At 46.6% G+C, this 14,900-nt stretch overlaps 2 protein-coding genes across 8 annotated transcripts in view; one reads left to right on the top strand and one right to left on the bottom strand.

Annotated features, from left to right (window-relative positions):
• Positions 1–5,319: 5,319 nt before the first annotated feature.
• On the bottom strand, positions 5,320–9,187 carry SOWAHB (sosondowah ankyrin repeat domain family member B). Its single transcript, XM_082837597.1, has one exon. It carries the CDS (start codon positions 9,130–9,132, stop codon positions 6,742–6,744), a length of 2,391 nt encoding a protein of 796 aa, XP_082693723.1. The 5' UTR covers positions 9,133–9,187; the 3' UTR covers positions 5,320–6,741.
• A 387-nt stretch (positions 9,188–9,574) lies between these two features.
• Positions 9,575–14,900, top strand: part of SEPTIN11 (septin 11) — a 118,341-nt gene continuing 113,015 nt past the window's right edge. The window contains exons 1-3 of one of the 7 annotated variants that reach the window (XM_082837607.1): positions 9,603–9,676; positions 10,076–10,162; positions 14,283–14,356. In XM_082837607.1, the coding sequence (XP_082693733.1) occupies positions 14,342–14,356 (15 nt within the window). In that variant the 5' untranslated portion in view covers positions 9,603–9,676; positions 10,076–10,162; positions 14,283–14,341. The other 6 variants (XM_082837608.1, XM_082837610.1, XM_082837606.1 and 3 more) reach the window with 6 other exon arrangements.

Genomic DNA, 14,900 nt, shown 5'->3' on the forward strand with positions numbered 1-14,900 from the left:
ACTTGCCCAAGAAATCCAGGGCAATATTTCGTGATCTCTCTGCAGTCATAGAAAGATAGCTCCACAGGTAGGCTTGGTATACGTTATTATGAAATGTTACTTAGTTTATATGCCCCATAAGAATAGCTCTTGTGGGGCTTCCCTGGTGGCGCAGTGGTTGACAGTCCGCCTGCCGATGCAGGGGACACGGGTTCGTACCCTGGTCCGGGAGGATCCCACATGCCGCGGAGCGGCTGGACCCGTGAGCCATGGTCGCTGGGCCTGCGTGTCCGGAGCCTGTGCTCCGCAACGGGAGAGGCCACGACGGTGAGAGGCCCGCGTACCACAAAAAAAAAAAAAAAAAAAAAAAAAGAATAGCTCTTGTGAAAAATTTGGCCTCAGGATAAAGCAAAATCAACCTTCTGTTGTTTTTTCCCCCATTTCTGCTACCCATTAGGACTATTGTGCATTTTAGTGCCTTTCATCCTGAAGATCTGAGGCCAACTTGATGCTATTGGTATGTTTTTCTCCTTCTTCCCCTTCGCTTTCCTCACAAAAATCAAGGCTCACAGAGATTTCCTATCTGGCATATAACCAGTTAGGGTTAAACTAGGTGGAAAACTAATACTCAGTCCACATCCAAACCCCCAAGGGCATGTCTATTCCAATGAAGGTGGATACAGTCCAGCCCCTACCGGAAAGAAAAATCAATGGGACTCTCCTTGGACCATCAGTTTAGGCAAAGCTACTGTCATCAGCTGAATAAATATTCATTTTACTTACTTTCTTAAAGTTTATTTTAATTAGAAACTCTAAATACTCTGATCTAGACACCCTTATGTGACTTGGTAATCCTTTCCTCAAACCACTAAGGAAATGGGACTATTTCTAGCCCAGTGGCTCCCTGCCTTAGCCCTACTGTGGCCGGCCAAGGCTCGTAGGCAGTGAGACCCAGTGTGGGATTGTGGCAGTTGCTTGGTTCACTACAGTTGTCCCTGAAGCACTTCCCTAACTGACAACAAATGATAGGACTTCACAACAGAGCTAATCGCATTTGAGGATATAAATATAATAGCAAAATCTTCAAGTCCTATAAGAGTAACAATTATGGTTTCAGAAAGAGTGATGGCACAGAAACACCTGTTAATAGCTGCTAGACTTGGGAGTATTCACTCTTCTCAAAAAGAGAAATAGAACGCATGGAAAAATTAGACCCTCTAAAAAAAGAGTCCTGTCTTTGACCCCAACAGTCAAGTTGACAAATATCTTTCTCCTTATTTGTCATCATTTTCTTGTTTAATTGAGGCACAATTTGCATACAGTGATGGCTTTTTAAAAAACACAAGTCTTAAAAGTAGAAAAGAGGAGTCAAACTTGGGAGCTAGGAATCAAGAAATACTATACCAAAGAGGAAGAATATTTCAATATGTCAGTAATTTTTAATCCAATTCAGTGAGACTTCATCTTGACAAAGTTAGTGGAATTTTGGTTAAAGTTTACTGCATGGTTGAATTGAGTTTATTTCAAATTTCCTGAGTGATGGTAGCTCTCCATAAGCCCCACCCCTTCAGGGCTCTGCCTGGATTTCAATTCCAGGCTAAACCAGAACTGCTGACTTGACTGATGTTAGTTTACATGACTTCAATTAAGCCTAATTCTGTTTAATGACATACTATAATAGCTCATGATTGTTCCACACAGACAGTCGAATGGTCTTTTTCATTTGAAATGAGAAACACAAGCATCTTTTTATATAGAAGCATAATGAAAAATGTTTGACTTTATTGGCAAATCTCATTCTCGGAGCACTGTTTTAGTCAACCAGAGAATTTCTTTGTCTTCAGCATAGATTGAAATTTAAAGTGAACTGTATATTTTGAATGGTGTTTAAAATAATAATAGCTAACATTTATTGAGGATTTACTATGTACCAGGCATTTTTTAAAATGTTTATTTATTTTTTATTCAGCAGGTTCTTATTATCTATTTTATACATATTAGTGTATTTATGTCAACCTCAATCTCCCAATTCATCCCACCACCACCACCACCACCCCCGGCTTTCCCCCCTTGGTGTCCATACGTTTGTTCTCTGCATCTGTGTCTTAATTTCTGCCCTGCAAACAGGTTCATCTGTACCATTTTTCTAGGTTCTACATATATGCGTTAATATACGATATTTTTTTTTCTCTTTCTGACTTACTTCACTCTGTATGACAGTCTCTAGGTCCATCCACGTCTCTACAAATGACCCAATTTTGTTCCTTTTTATGGCTGAGTAATATTCCATTGTATATATGAACCACATCTTCTTTATCCATTAGTCTGTTGATGGACACTTAGGTTGCTTCCATGATCTGGCCATTGTAAATAGTGCTGCAATGAACACTGTGCATGTGTTTTTTTGAATTATGGTTTTCTCTGGGTATATGCCCAGTAGTGGGACTGCTGGGCCATATTGTACCAGGCATTTTCTAAGGAATTTGTGTTAATTCATTTGGTCTTAAAAAAAAAAAAAAATCTTAAAAGTGAGAAAACCAAGAAGCTGACGGTTGTCCAAACAAGGACAGGAACCCAGGCAGCCTAGCTCATTGCCATGAGCCTAAGTACTACATGATCCTACCCTTTCATTACACATTCCCCCACCCCCTGACCCCCCCACCCCCTGAGAAAGGGATTGAACCCTGGCCCTCGTCAGTGAAAGCACGGAGTCCTAACCGCTGGACCGCCAGGGAATTGCCTCAATTACACATTTTTAATCATTTGTTTGATGTCAGCAAACACAAGCGCATACACTGACACTGCTGTGCTAAACAGCCTGTACAGGGATTGAATTTATACTCTTAGATCAATGCCACCTTGAACCTAGACCGTCATCACAGTAGTGAAGTGGTCTAATCACTGAACTGGAGCATTAGAGATGAGAGGAAATGGAGAGATCCTTTTGGATCTCACCTAATGTCTTCTGATTTTTATCAACTGAGTAAGCTCCTCCAAATAAAATTTTCTTTCCTCATTTTTACTCATCCAAACTTATTCACCTTATCGAGCTAATTGAGTCAATATTCCTATTTCCAATATGAAACCAAGACACTACAATAATTTACCTGATCTCTGCTTCTAGTTTGTCTCCCTTACTATAGCAAGAGGGATCTTTACTTCACCCCAGTCTATATAGGTCTACATTAAACTGTCAATGGCTCCCCATTGCCTGGGTCAGTAGTTCTCAAATATGTACAGGAACTTATTATGGTGATGGTTGCACAACTCTGTGAATACACTCAAAACCATTGACCTGTATACTTATTATACATATTAGTGTATTTATGTCAACCTCAATCTCCCAATTCATCCCACCACCACCGCGACCACCCCCGGCTTTCCCCCCTTGGTGTCCATACGTTTGTTCTCTGCATCTGTGTCTTAATTTCTGCCCTGCAAACAGGTTCATCTGTACCATTTTTCTAGGTTCCACATATATGCGTTAGTATACGATATTTTTTTTTAGGTGAATTGTATGGTATGTGAACTATATCTCAAAGTTGTTACTTTAAAAAATTTAGTGAGGAAATCAAAGCACCTGGAAGTCATGGCACGCTATGTGTAAAATGCTAAAATGTTGAACTAAAAGCAGTTTTACTAGCAGAAAATAACAGTATGGTAGATATTATATATAAGATTAAAATTCATTACTTTACAACTATGTCTACAAAAAAGCAAGTGGTTGAGCTAAGATTATCACCAGTTTCTAATGTTTGCCTCTAATATTAAATTGCAATTTGTTCAATTGCCCACCACTGTTTGCCAGCAAAGAAGCATTAACATCAAAGACAAGGAAAATTTGAAAGGGAAACTTTAAAATTGAGTACATCCTATACAATACTTTTTCTTTGTCTTCAAACTAAGACTTTACGAAAGTTTCCATATTTGGAATTACACTAAGGTTTTCTGGAGGGAAAAATTGGACCATCCCTGGCTTCCTAGAAAATTCTTATTTTTCTTGACGTATCATAAAAGATACTTTTTTTCAACCTGACCTTAAATTCCCTTTCTATCTTCACCTCGTTCCACAGCGCCTTAGGCTGCCACACAGCAGAAGCCACCTATCTCCCACAGCCATAGGAGCTAAGTATCCCCCAAACACACCCAGCAGCTTTGCCCTCACAGAGGCTTCGATGTCTGAGCTGTCCTTTGAAACATGAAAGTTCTCCAGGAAAAGAGCAAAAGGGATTCTAAGCTGAAAGAATTCAGCACCACCAGGACAGAAACTGAGAGGGTAAGGGCATTCACACCCCAATGGGTCTGGCCTCAGTGTGGGGGAGGTTTGTGGCTGGCAGGAGGCTGGGACTGGCTGTCCTCCTGGTCTGTGCTTTATGACATGAGCAAAAGGGTGACTCCACCAGGTCTGTGCTGTACTCTGCTCTCAACACCGTCTTCTGCCCCACCCCCTCCCCAAATACATGTTGACCACGTAAGAAGGTTGACCACAGTCATAGGTACGATATGGGGACAAAGGACAGACGGACCTGATGGATCCTCATAAGAATGAACCTGGAACCCAAGACTGTGTCCTAACCATTGAGCAATCAGCCAATGTTGTGCTATGAAATCACACACTGAAGCCAAAGGCAAGAATGTGGTAGAACCAAAAAAGCTGGTTTCTGTGGGAAGCCAAGATCATTCACCTAAAGATGCCTGGCCCCCCAGTAGCCGGCCCAGATTTTCTTAGCCCAAAGGACTCTCTCCTCCGAAATCCTCTGGAGCACTTAACTTTGTACTTACGACACTCTGAAAAAAATTTTTTTTCTTGTATTGCAGTTGTTTTGTCCTCATTCCTGGTACCTTTTTTTTCCTTTGCCTCATTTTAAAAGCTTATACCTACTACAATGCAGCTTTAAAAGACATCTTGGGAGTAAGGTGTGGTATAAATCAGTCAACAACAAGTCTTGTTAGATTTTAAGTTCAAGAGGGGAGAAGTCATGTCCCATTCACCTTTATCAATCCCACAGCACTAAGGAAAACATTTGTTGAATGAATTGACATTGTGATAACAGTATGGTAAAGTAAAAACATTCTTTGGCTTTTAAAAGAAGTTGACATTTTTAATTTTCCCCCCTCCCCGGGAGATCACCGCCTGTACTAGGGTATTCACATAAATGTTTATCTTTTATGTTTAAAAATTTCATCTCTCCTAACCATACACCTGCTGTCTGTACTTGTAGCTTTTTTTCCTTGATGTGATTTGCCAAAGTTTCATCCCTTGTATAGGTCTTTTTGGAGAAAAGCAACCCTTAGATTTATTTATTCTGCCTATTTTTTGTTTGTTTTCTAATAGAACAGATATAGTTATTTCAGCAAAATTATAAAGTAAAACTACAAAGAAACAAAAATATTTGATACTCACTGAGTCACAGTTTTGTAAGGCAGAAAGTTAACAATCATCAGCATAAGTACAATAAATTATAAAGATCTGTTGATATTTTAATGGGGGAAAATAGCCAGAAGAAACACAAAAATACTTTAAAATACAACATCATTGCCACAGCGCATGAGAACATTTCCATAAAAAATTAACTATTTCCTCTTAGACACTTCATCTTTCAGCCCTCTTTGAATTTACATCCTGAAATCTTGATTTTCTACTGCAGTTTATAAACTAGCCATTCTCTCATTCCACGGACCCACAGAGATCAGTCCCACCACGAGCAAATAAAAGGACCACTTCCTGTTAGAGATACAGCACTTCAAAGCTAATATTTAATCTTAATTGGCAAAATGTTTAGTGCAAATAAAATTATATTTAGCAGCTTAGAAAGTTCCTGGTGGGGAGGCATTCACCTCATAACCCTTACTGCATCCCCAGAACAAAATCATTTCTCACTTTTCATGAGTATGAACATTGGCCATTCAAACCTACTGAAAACTACTGATGCTAATTCTGCTGTTCGTTACACAGGGAGTTTCCATAAAAGATGGTTTCAGTCACGATGCAAATGAGCCATACAGTTTTTACATTTGGAAAGTTCCCCTCAGGTTGATGTTTTTCTTAAAAAGCAGGGTCTGAATGTCAGTCACAACTGGATCTTACCCAACTGCTTCTCTGAAACGAGGCATTAATCATTTCTTGTGCTGGCTACCAAAGCTTGCATTCAAAGAAAGACCTGACGATGGGGCAGAGGAATCTCTTAAAGCAACTTCTACTCTCCAGTAATAATTTTACTGCACAGATTTGAATGCCAAAAAAAAAAAAAAAAGGGAAAGAAGAGGAGCCATCTGATTTCAAACCTGGTGTTTTCCACTCTTAGCCAAGATTTGTTCTCCAAATGAATGGAAGCCAGAGAGCTCCTAGCCAGAGAGAGGAGCTTGTTTGAGCTTCATCAATTCCTTGAATTGCCTCTCTTCTTGTTAGACATCTGTTTCCTCTCTAGCCAAGGCCTGGGGTAGCTGCTTGGGAGGATAGTGAGGCCTGCTGTGCCCAGATCTGTGATGGCAAGGGAAGGAGAAGAACAGCTGGGTTTTAAGCACCTGACTCTGCTCCTTGTCTACGTTCACTGGCCCAAGGGCTTGAGCCGTCAGAAAGCTTGGACGACCTCTGAGGCCGAGGATGTGCTGACGCAGAATCCAGGGAGGTAAACACTAGGTAGGCCATCTCACTTGGCCTGTCGACCAATTCCTCAGCAATTTTTCCATTCCCCCTGGATTCTCTCACTGAAGAGCTCAAGGATGGGGGTGTGGAGGCCATGTTGGAGAGAGGGGCTCCCCTCAGTCACTATACTCTTCTCTTTCCCTTAGACTGGGGAATTTCTCATACTGGTTGGCTGCCTTCCATTTGCTGTGCTGACTTTTGAGCAGTGCAGCAAAGGAAGTCTTTCGAGTGACATTTCTAGATATTTCCCGGCTCTTGGCCTTCCTGGTGGGGGAAGAGCTTCGAACCAAGGGATAGGTGGAAAAAATGGGCTTGCCCCGTGGGGCTTCCAGTAGCTGCCATATTTCCCCAGAGGTATTACTGGTCAGATACTGCCAAGGCTTCTTCCCACTGCTGTCCCGGACGTTCACACGAGACGCCAACCTTTGCACCAGCAATTTGATGATCCCCTGGTGGCCATGAATGGCTGCAAGGTGCAGCGGGGTATACCCACAACTGGACTTCACATTTACATCAAGAGCAATCCCTGCTTTCTGTGCGCCTGAGACCAAGTCCTGAAGGACCCTGAGGTCACCGTGTTTGGCTATCCAGTGCAAGGCAGTGTACCCGGTCAAAAAGTCTTTGTGCAAAGCCAGCTGGGGGTCCTCCCAGAACAAAGTCAACACCTGAATCCAAGAGCCACTGGCAAGCTTCACAATCCATTCATGCTCCCTGGCATCAAGGGGGACCAGGGATGACTTGTGCTCGGAAGATCTGGGGGGGATCAAGACTGCAGGCCTCTCCCCTCCAGGGGCCCATGAGCTGTGTGGATGACCACACTCAACAACAGTAGCCTTAATGTCTGCAGGTTTTGGTGTCAAAGCGGCATCCACCCTTGGGCTGGACATTGCTCCCACCTTCGAGGGTTTCCTGGACCGGGGAGGGCGCCGGCTCCTTTTCAGCAAATCCTCCTCAAGGCACTCCTCATCAGAGGAGGACAATTTGGCTCTCTCTGCCCTAGAACTCTTCCTTAGGGATCTCCTTAATTTGGGGACAGGCCAGGGCAAAGGCTGAGGGTGGCCTGCAAGGCCACCAGCTCCTATTGGGACGGGCTGAGAAGGGTGACCATCCTCTATGTTCCTGAGGCCCTGAAGGCTCCCGCTGGGGCAGCCCTCCTTTGGAGAAGGGGCCCCAGCTGGATTCCTGAGCCTTCTCCCATCTGGGGCTCCCGGGGCAAGGTGCAGCCCTTCTTCAGAACCCCCAGGGGACTCTTTGGGTCCACTGCTGCTCTCCTCGCTGCCGTGGCTCTCCTGGTCCACAAAGTCCTCCAGATCTTGTAGGGACAGCTGACAACGAATGCTACGAAAGACTGCCAATGGAGACTCCCCGGGCCAGGATTCCGAAACAGCGGGAAAGAGAGAATGAGGGGGTGGAGGGAGGTCCGGTGGTGCTGGCTTAGATACCGGGACCCAGAAGCCCGGCTCCGAGGGCAGCTGGGGGAAGTTGTCTGGCAGCATCGACCAGGCTCGGATGGGACCCTGGTTTCGGGCCTCGGGTATCTGGGGGTGTCTGGCCACCCACTCTCGAGTGCGCTGCTGCTGCTTCTGCAGGGTCGAATAATGCAGGGAGCCCGGGATCACCAGCTCGGGCGGCTCTCCGGGGGGAGTGGGGCAGGACAGGAGAGCAGGTGGGGAAGCCCCGCTCCCAGCAGCCTCGACGGTTGTGGGAGGAGAGCGGGGTGCGGCGCACACCGGCGGGGGCTCCGCGGGCGCACCTTCCCGCTGCGGCCTGGGAGCCCCGCTGTCGTCCTGGGCAGGCGGGGCCGGCGCAGGCTTCTCCCAGGCGCTGGCGGTGGCGGTGGGGGCGTCGGGGAGTGAGCGGAGCAGCGGCTCGCCCGGGAGTCCCCCCAGGCCGTTCTGGAGGCATTCCCAGCAGCGGCGGCCCTGCGTCTCGGCCGCCACGCACCTCGCTCCGTCCTGGGCGGCTGCGGGCACCGGCGCCCTGTGGCCGGAGCTGCCCCTCCGCCGGCCTCTCCGGGCCGCCTCCCGGGCCCCGCTGGCCGGGAGTCCATTGCAACCTGCCTCGGCGGCCGGGCCTGCGGCACCTGCTTGCTCCTCCTCTAGCTCCTTCTCGCGCCGCCGCCGCCGGGGTTGCTGCGGCGGCGGCAGCGGCGGCGGCGGCGGCGGCTCCCCCCTGCGCGCGAGGAGCGGGAAGCTGGGCGCAGCTCCCCCTGCAGGGGCGGCGGCCGCGGGCGGGTCTCTGGGTCGCTGCAGCCCCTCCTCCCCCAAAAGGTCCCTGTACCTCCTCTTGAGCACCACGTACTTGGTGCCGTCGGGGTCCTGGCGAACTGCGGCCACCGAGTTGACGAAGCCCTTGAAAAGCTCGCGGCGGCGCTGGTGCTGGCTGGGGGGCGTATCGGGGTCTCGGAGGAAGCTCTTGAAGTGGCTCAGCAAGGCGGCGTTGGTCACTCGGCCCCCGGCCTGGCACAGAAAGTCCAGTAGTGCCTCCTGGCTCAACTCTCGGGCCATCGCTGCCCCGTCGTCCCCTGGCCCCGAGGTGTCTGCGTCTCGCCCTCCCTGCGCTCTCCCCCGCCAACAGAAACCCTGGCCTGGCGTCTGTCACCTGCGCCCGGGGCGGCGCCACCCGCCTCCATCAGCCACGGCCTGCTTGCAGCCCCAGAACGTGCCAAGAGGGCCGCGGGTCCCCGGGGAGAGGCCCCGGTGCTGAGCCCCGCGCGCAGCCCAGGGTGGGAGAGGGCGGCTCCCAGGCCGCCCCTGCGCGACGCGCCTCGCGCAGCGAGTCCCCGCTGCGAAAGTTCCTGGGATAGGCCGGAGTCGGTTTCACCTGCGCCCTGGCGACGCCTCCTCCCCGGCTCTGGGGGAAGGGCCCGGCCCGCCTCCTCCTGTCCCTCCTCCCTCTGAGGTCTCCCCCACCCCTTCCACCCATCCCAGATGAGTCAGGCTGGTCCGAGCCCGGAAGAGCGCCGTAGGTGAGGTCGCCAGCTAGCCGGAGCCGGCAACGTACAGCTCGGCAGGTCGCGCAGCCGCTCCCGTGCAGGGGAATGGAAGGCAGGTAGGCGACCAGCCGCTCCTTTGGGTTTCGGCCACGTAGGAAACGAAAACAATAGACCTGTTCTTGCCCTCTCCTCTAGCTTCGTTAGTCACGGCTGAAGCCGCTGGGTGAGGAAGAAGGTGCAAATTAACCAGCATCTTGCTGTCTCTCCAAAACATACCTTTATTAACGATGTAGGCTGTTAATTTCAGATACCCTGAGGCAGTATCGAGGTCGGGGAAAACTCATTTTGCATTCAAAACAAGCCTATCTTGATCTGGGGATACAGCCGGGGCGGCTCTTCCGGACACCGGCTCCTAGGGATCTAAATACACCCAAGTCTGTACCGAAAAGAGAAATCACTCTGAAGATTACAGGTTGGTTAGAGGGAAAAGGAAGGCCTTTTTTCCTTCCTGACAGTCTCACGTTAAGGTGCCGGAAAAATCTAATTTGATGCTGAATTCCCTAGTGACTGAGATGAAGAGGAATTACGTCTCGACAGTTAAGGTATTTGGTGCCTTTGTTTTTATCTAGTCCAAAATGTATGAACAGAAGAGATTTGTACAGTCTCTTTTGTGTTAGCGTAAGTGGTGAAGTCTTTCCCTCCGAATGTGAGGTTTCCTCTACACCTTCAGAACGTTAAGCATTACAGGCTCCTTGATTTGACCCTGGTGCTCCCAACACTGGAATGTCTGCTTGACTCTCGTTCTCCACTGCGGGGCCGGCCGAGAACTTCCTAATTCCACGTCCATTTGTAGACTAGAGCTTGAAAAACTCTAGTTTCAAAACATTGGCCTCTTCGGGACAGTAGAATCACAGCACGTTTCCTAACAGCTGCTTTCCCCCTACATTTCACTTGTCCACATGTTGATCCTGCCCTTTCTGTAATAATCCTTCTGGTCTTATCCTGTTTCTTTATCAGTCCTAGTTACATGCCAAAAATACTTTCCGTGTTTTATCTACTTACCTATCTGACTCCACGACCTCTCCCATTCTTTTCTTTAGCTGTCTTCTTATTTCTTTCCATTGTAACTGGTTGTTTATCCTCAGCCCCAACTGTGACAGCAAATATGTTTATTTTGGGGAATGCTCTGTTGGCTATATTTCGTATTTTCTCCTGCCCTGTCAATGCCGGTCTTCCTTCCTGTACTCCCCTCATCTTTCCACTCTTTCTTCTTTTGCTCTACTGTTTCTGATTGTTTCATGTGTCCCTGTTCTTTTTGCTGAGGGAGGGTATTGAAGGTATGTGGGCCGCACAGTTGTCAACATGTGTTAGCATGGGCCAGTTTTACTGATGCCGCGTAGGCCACATTAACTGAGCTTTGTTTTACGTCTCCAACATACCCTGGTACTTTTCCATGAATGAATTGCAATCCTTGGCTTTAAATTATTTAGGTCAGAAAGAAGAACTGGGAAACATTGTTTTCTATTTTCAGCATTTTCTTGAATCCAAACCCAATACTGGGTTAAGAGGGGGTAAGTGTTTTCCACTGAGGTCTCTATCTTAATGTCAAGCCTCTAGAATAGTTATTAAAAATAAAGGTTTTGTGTTAAACTTTAGCTTCCTTTTGTGTGTGTCTGTGTGGTTTTTTGTTTTTTCCTGATGGAGGCTTATGGAACTTGCCAGGTGTGTCCACAACTGGGGCAGGAGGGAGTCCAAACAGAAAACTCAAGGGGGCACTGAAGAGTGGCAAGTGGAAAGAATCCCCCTTTGGTACTTTCCAAAACTCTGGTTACAAAATAGGGGACTTGTGGCAAGAGGGGGTGATGACATAGAGGTTTGAACCTGAAGCACTTAGGACTAGAAAGAAAGGAAGGGGTCATCAAAGTCATGGTTGTTGAAGTCAGATTATCTTTAGTTGAGGGTGGAATTAGCAGGTCTGGAGGAGTAGAAAATGGGGAAAGGGAAGAAAAAAAAAACCCCATTGCTTTAGCTTTCTGGATGCCCAGGTGGTTTGGTGTCCAGATCTTCTCTCTTCCTTTTTCTCTCTCTTGTCTCAGGTTAAGGTGATGGTCAATTAGAATGCTCTTCACCTTATCTCAGGGAACATTTTTATGCTTCTCTCATGTATAGCTCCTCATCTTCAGAAATATTTATGGGGCACCTGTGTTGCCCTGGCAGTGCTGGAAGTGGGTACAAAGAACACATGCTTGAGAGCTCACTATTTACTGGGAGCAAGAAGTAAGAGAAATGGCTTAAACTTGTGCATTAAGTGCATCAGATGCTGGAAAAATTGAGAAGCAGCACATAAAGGAAGAGCCTCGACTCAGTTGGGGGGATTGGGACAACTTTCCAATAAGAGGCAACTTGGAGTAGAGGATGTGAGGAAGAGGCGGAGGAAACATTGGTGCAAAAGCAGCAAGATCTGGCTCAGCAGAGGCTATCTGGGGAGCTAACTGCAAACAGATCTACCTGGCTTGAAGGAAGAGGATGTGTGAGGATGTGCTAGAAACAAGACTTGCAGACGTAGGAGGGAGTCAGAAGATGAAGGACCTGGGGAGTGGAGGTGGGGTGGGGAGTGGAGTCTTTGAAGAATTTTTGGGAGGGTAGTGACCCGACCAGATTTGTACTTTAGAAAGATTATCCTGGAGGTAATTGCTGGTTTGGAATCATGACCCATATTAACAAGTAAAAATAGCACTTTGCAGAGCAATAATGAATTTAACCAAATCTAAGACACTATTGACTATATGATACAGTTTGATGTCAAAGATGTTAAAATGTGTGTGTGCAGGGGGAAGTGCCTCTTAAAGTAGAAGAAATACAGCATGTTTAATAAAATTATATTTTTAGAAAGAAAAGTATGTTGGGAATAAGATTTGAGGATTGGATCAGGGTAACTAACTTTTTCTTTACAGCCTTATGAACTATTGGCTATTTTACAATGAGAGTATATTCCTTTTTATTTTGAAAAAGACATTAAAGGAAAAAAAGCCATAAATGAATAACAATGACAAGGGAAAAAAAGTAATATCAGATCTTTAGACTGGAGGAGGGAGATGGAGGCCAGCAGGAAGAACAGTCTGGAAATTACTGAGATGATCCAGAAAAGGGAGCCAAATGTCTACGTTCAGCAGTGTCAGAGAAAGAGAGATGAATGGATGGATTGGAGAGATAGGGGGCCAAGTCAAGAGGATTTCGAGCCAGAGGAGTCTGGGGGTGAGGAGTAAGCTGGCTTCTCTCATGCATCTGGCCTGAGTCTCTGGATGGACGGTTGTAACCATATACACGAATAGTAAACGTAGAACAAAGTCAGTTTTGGAAATGGGAAAGATGATCAATTCAGTTTGGGACATCTTAAGTTGAGGTGCCTACAGACCATAAAAACAGGAACGTCTAGGAGGCAGTTGGCCATAGGTTGGAGGCTCCAAGAATGTATGACTTTAGTATATATAAACAGTCATCTAAGTCACAGGTGATGATAAAATTGCTTAGAGAGAGATATGCCAGCAGTGGGAAAGGAGCAGGGTGGAGGGTGAATCCACATTTACCAAAGAGAAAGAGGAAAATAAACCTGTTAGGAGACTTAGAAGGAGCAGCTAGAGGGGGACGAGGAACACCACTGAGCGTGGTATCATGGAAGCACAGAAGCAGAAGGGGGAACAGCTTTCTAGAGTTGACGCCAAGTTAGATAAGAAGTGAAATGTGACCATAGCCTGTTAGGTCGCTGGGGCCAGGTCTGGAGCAGTTTCAGAAGAGTGGTGGGGACAGACATCAGGTTACAGAGGGGTGCAGAGTGAGTAGGGTAAGAAAGACTTGACCATGAAAGGAAGGAGAAAGAGAATTCTAGATATGGAGAATATCAGATCATGTAACCTAAGATTTGTTTTTGGTAGTTGTTAGAAGAGATATGATCATGTCTATGTGCTGAGGGAAAAAAGCCAAGAGAGGATAAGTTGAAAGACCTAGAGGAGAGGGTAAATAATTGATGAAACAGGGCATGGGGGTGGGGCTGGAGTCCGGAGTCCAGGTGGAGAGATTACCTGGGACAGGACAGAGAGAGACACTTTTCCCATCGAGAACAAAAAGAAGAAAAATGGCTATTGCATTAATTAGGGGGCTAAGAGATCAGGAGAAAAGATTTGAAGAAGTCTTGGTGGGGCTGAAAAGTAGGTACAAAGGCAGTAAGTGTATATAGAGCTTGAAGTTTAGGTTACTGTAAGCAGGGCATCAAATATTCTTAGGTCTTGGGGCTTAAGGTTTCCAAAGTGGGATCATTTGGAGGTGATGACAAGATTCAGAGTGTGACCATATGTAGTGGAAGTGAGAGGCACTGGAGGAGATAACATCACGGAACTGTGAGACAGGGTGTTGAATGAGTCACGCAGGTTACTGAAGTCATCTAGGATGGAGAGGATAACCATGAATCATGTACATAAGTCTTTAGTACCATGGTATGAGTAACACAAATGGCATTTTGCCAGGAGCAATCGCTCTGCTAACAGTGTAGTATTGTGACTGACACATGTGTGTCATGTTCCAGATTACTGTCCTTTGATCCTCAAAACAAGTATGGGAACTGTGTAGGACAGAGATCATCGTCTTGCAGGAAGTAGCTCTCCGTGCTATCAATATGTATGTACGTTTTGTAGGATGTATTCTGATGTGCTTATTCTTTGCCTTCAGTCCAAACCTCTACTGTGGATGTAGAGTGGAATCTCCACCCAAGAAGGTGCAACGGTTCAATGTCAACCCTCCAGGTAGGTGGACAGATTCCCAGGTGGAGCTAGAGCTAAGAGGTACCACGGAAAGGCAGGAGAGAAAACCAGGGTGCTGGCCCACTCTCTCTCTCTCCCTCCATTTCTTCCCTCTCCTTTTCCCTCTCCTCCCCCTCCCCCTCCCCCTCCCCCTCCTTCTCTGTCTCTCTCAGGTTTGGATTTCCACAAGTCTAGGTACTCCCGAGGGTGCTCTGAAGTAGCAAGGGGAAAGCATTTTTGTGCTGGGCTACAAGCTGAGGTTGAGGGTGCTAAGTTACAAGCCAGATAATTGAATGATATGGGGCTCTCTGGATTTATTTCCTTTCTCCTGTCCTGAGCCTTTAATCATTTATTTATTCATCAATATTTATTGAGGGCCTACCATGTATGCGCTTTTCTGGGGCTGGAACACAATGGTAAAGCAAACAGACAAAATCTCTTTTGGGAAACTTATACTCCAGTAGGGAAAAGAGACAATAAACATAAAAATAAACAAGAAAATATCACCAGATAAGTGATGAGATGCAAAAGCCAACTGGTATGATAC

Source organism: Leucopleurus acutus, assembly GCF_964270905.1.
Source record: "Leucopleurus acutus genome assembly, chromosome: 4".
Taxonomy (NCBI): domain Eukaryota; kingdom Metazoa; phylum Chordata; class Mammalia; order Artiodactyla; family Delphinidae; genus Leucopleurus; species Leucopleurus acutus.

Bases quoted from the DNA above. Each gene is read 5' to 3' on its own strand.
- SOWAHB (XM_082837597.1), bottom strand. From the start codon at position 9,132: ATGGCCCGAGAGTTGAGCCAGGAGGCACTACTGGACTTTCTGTGCCAG.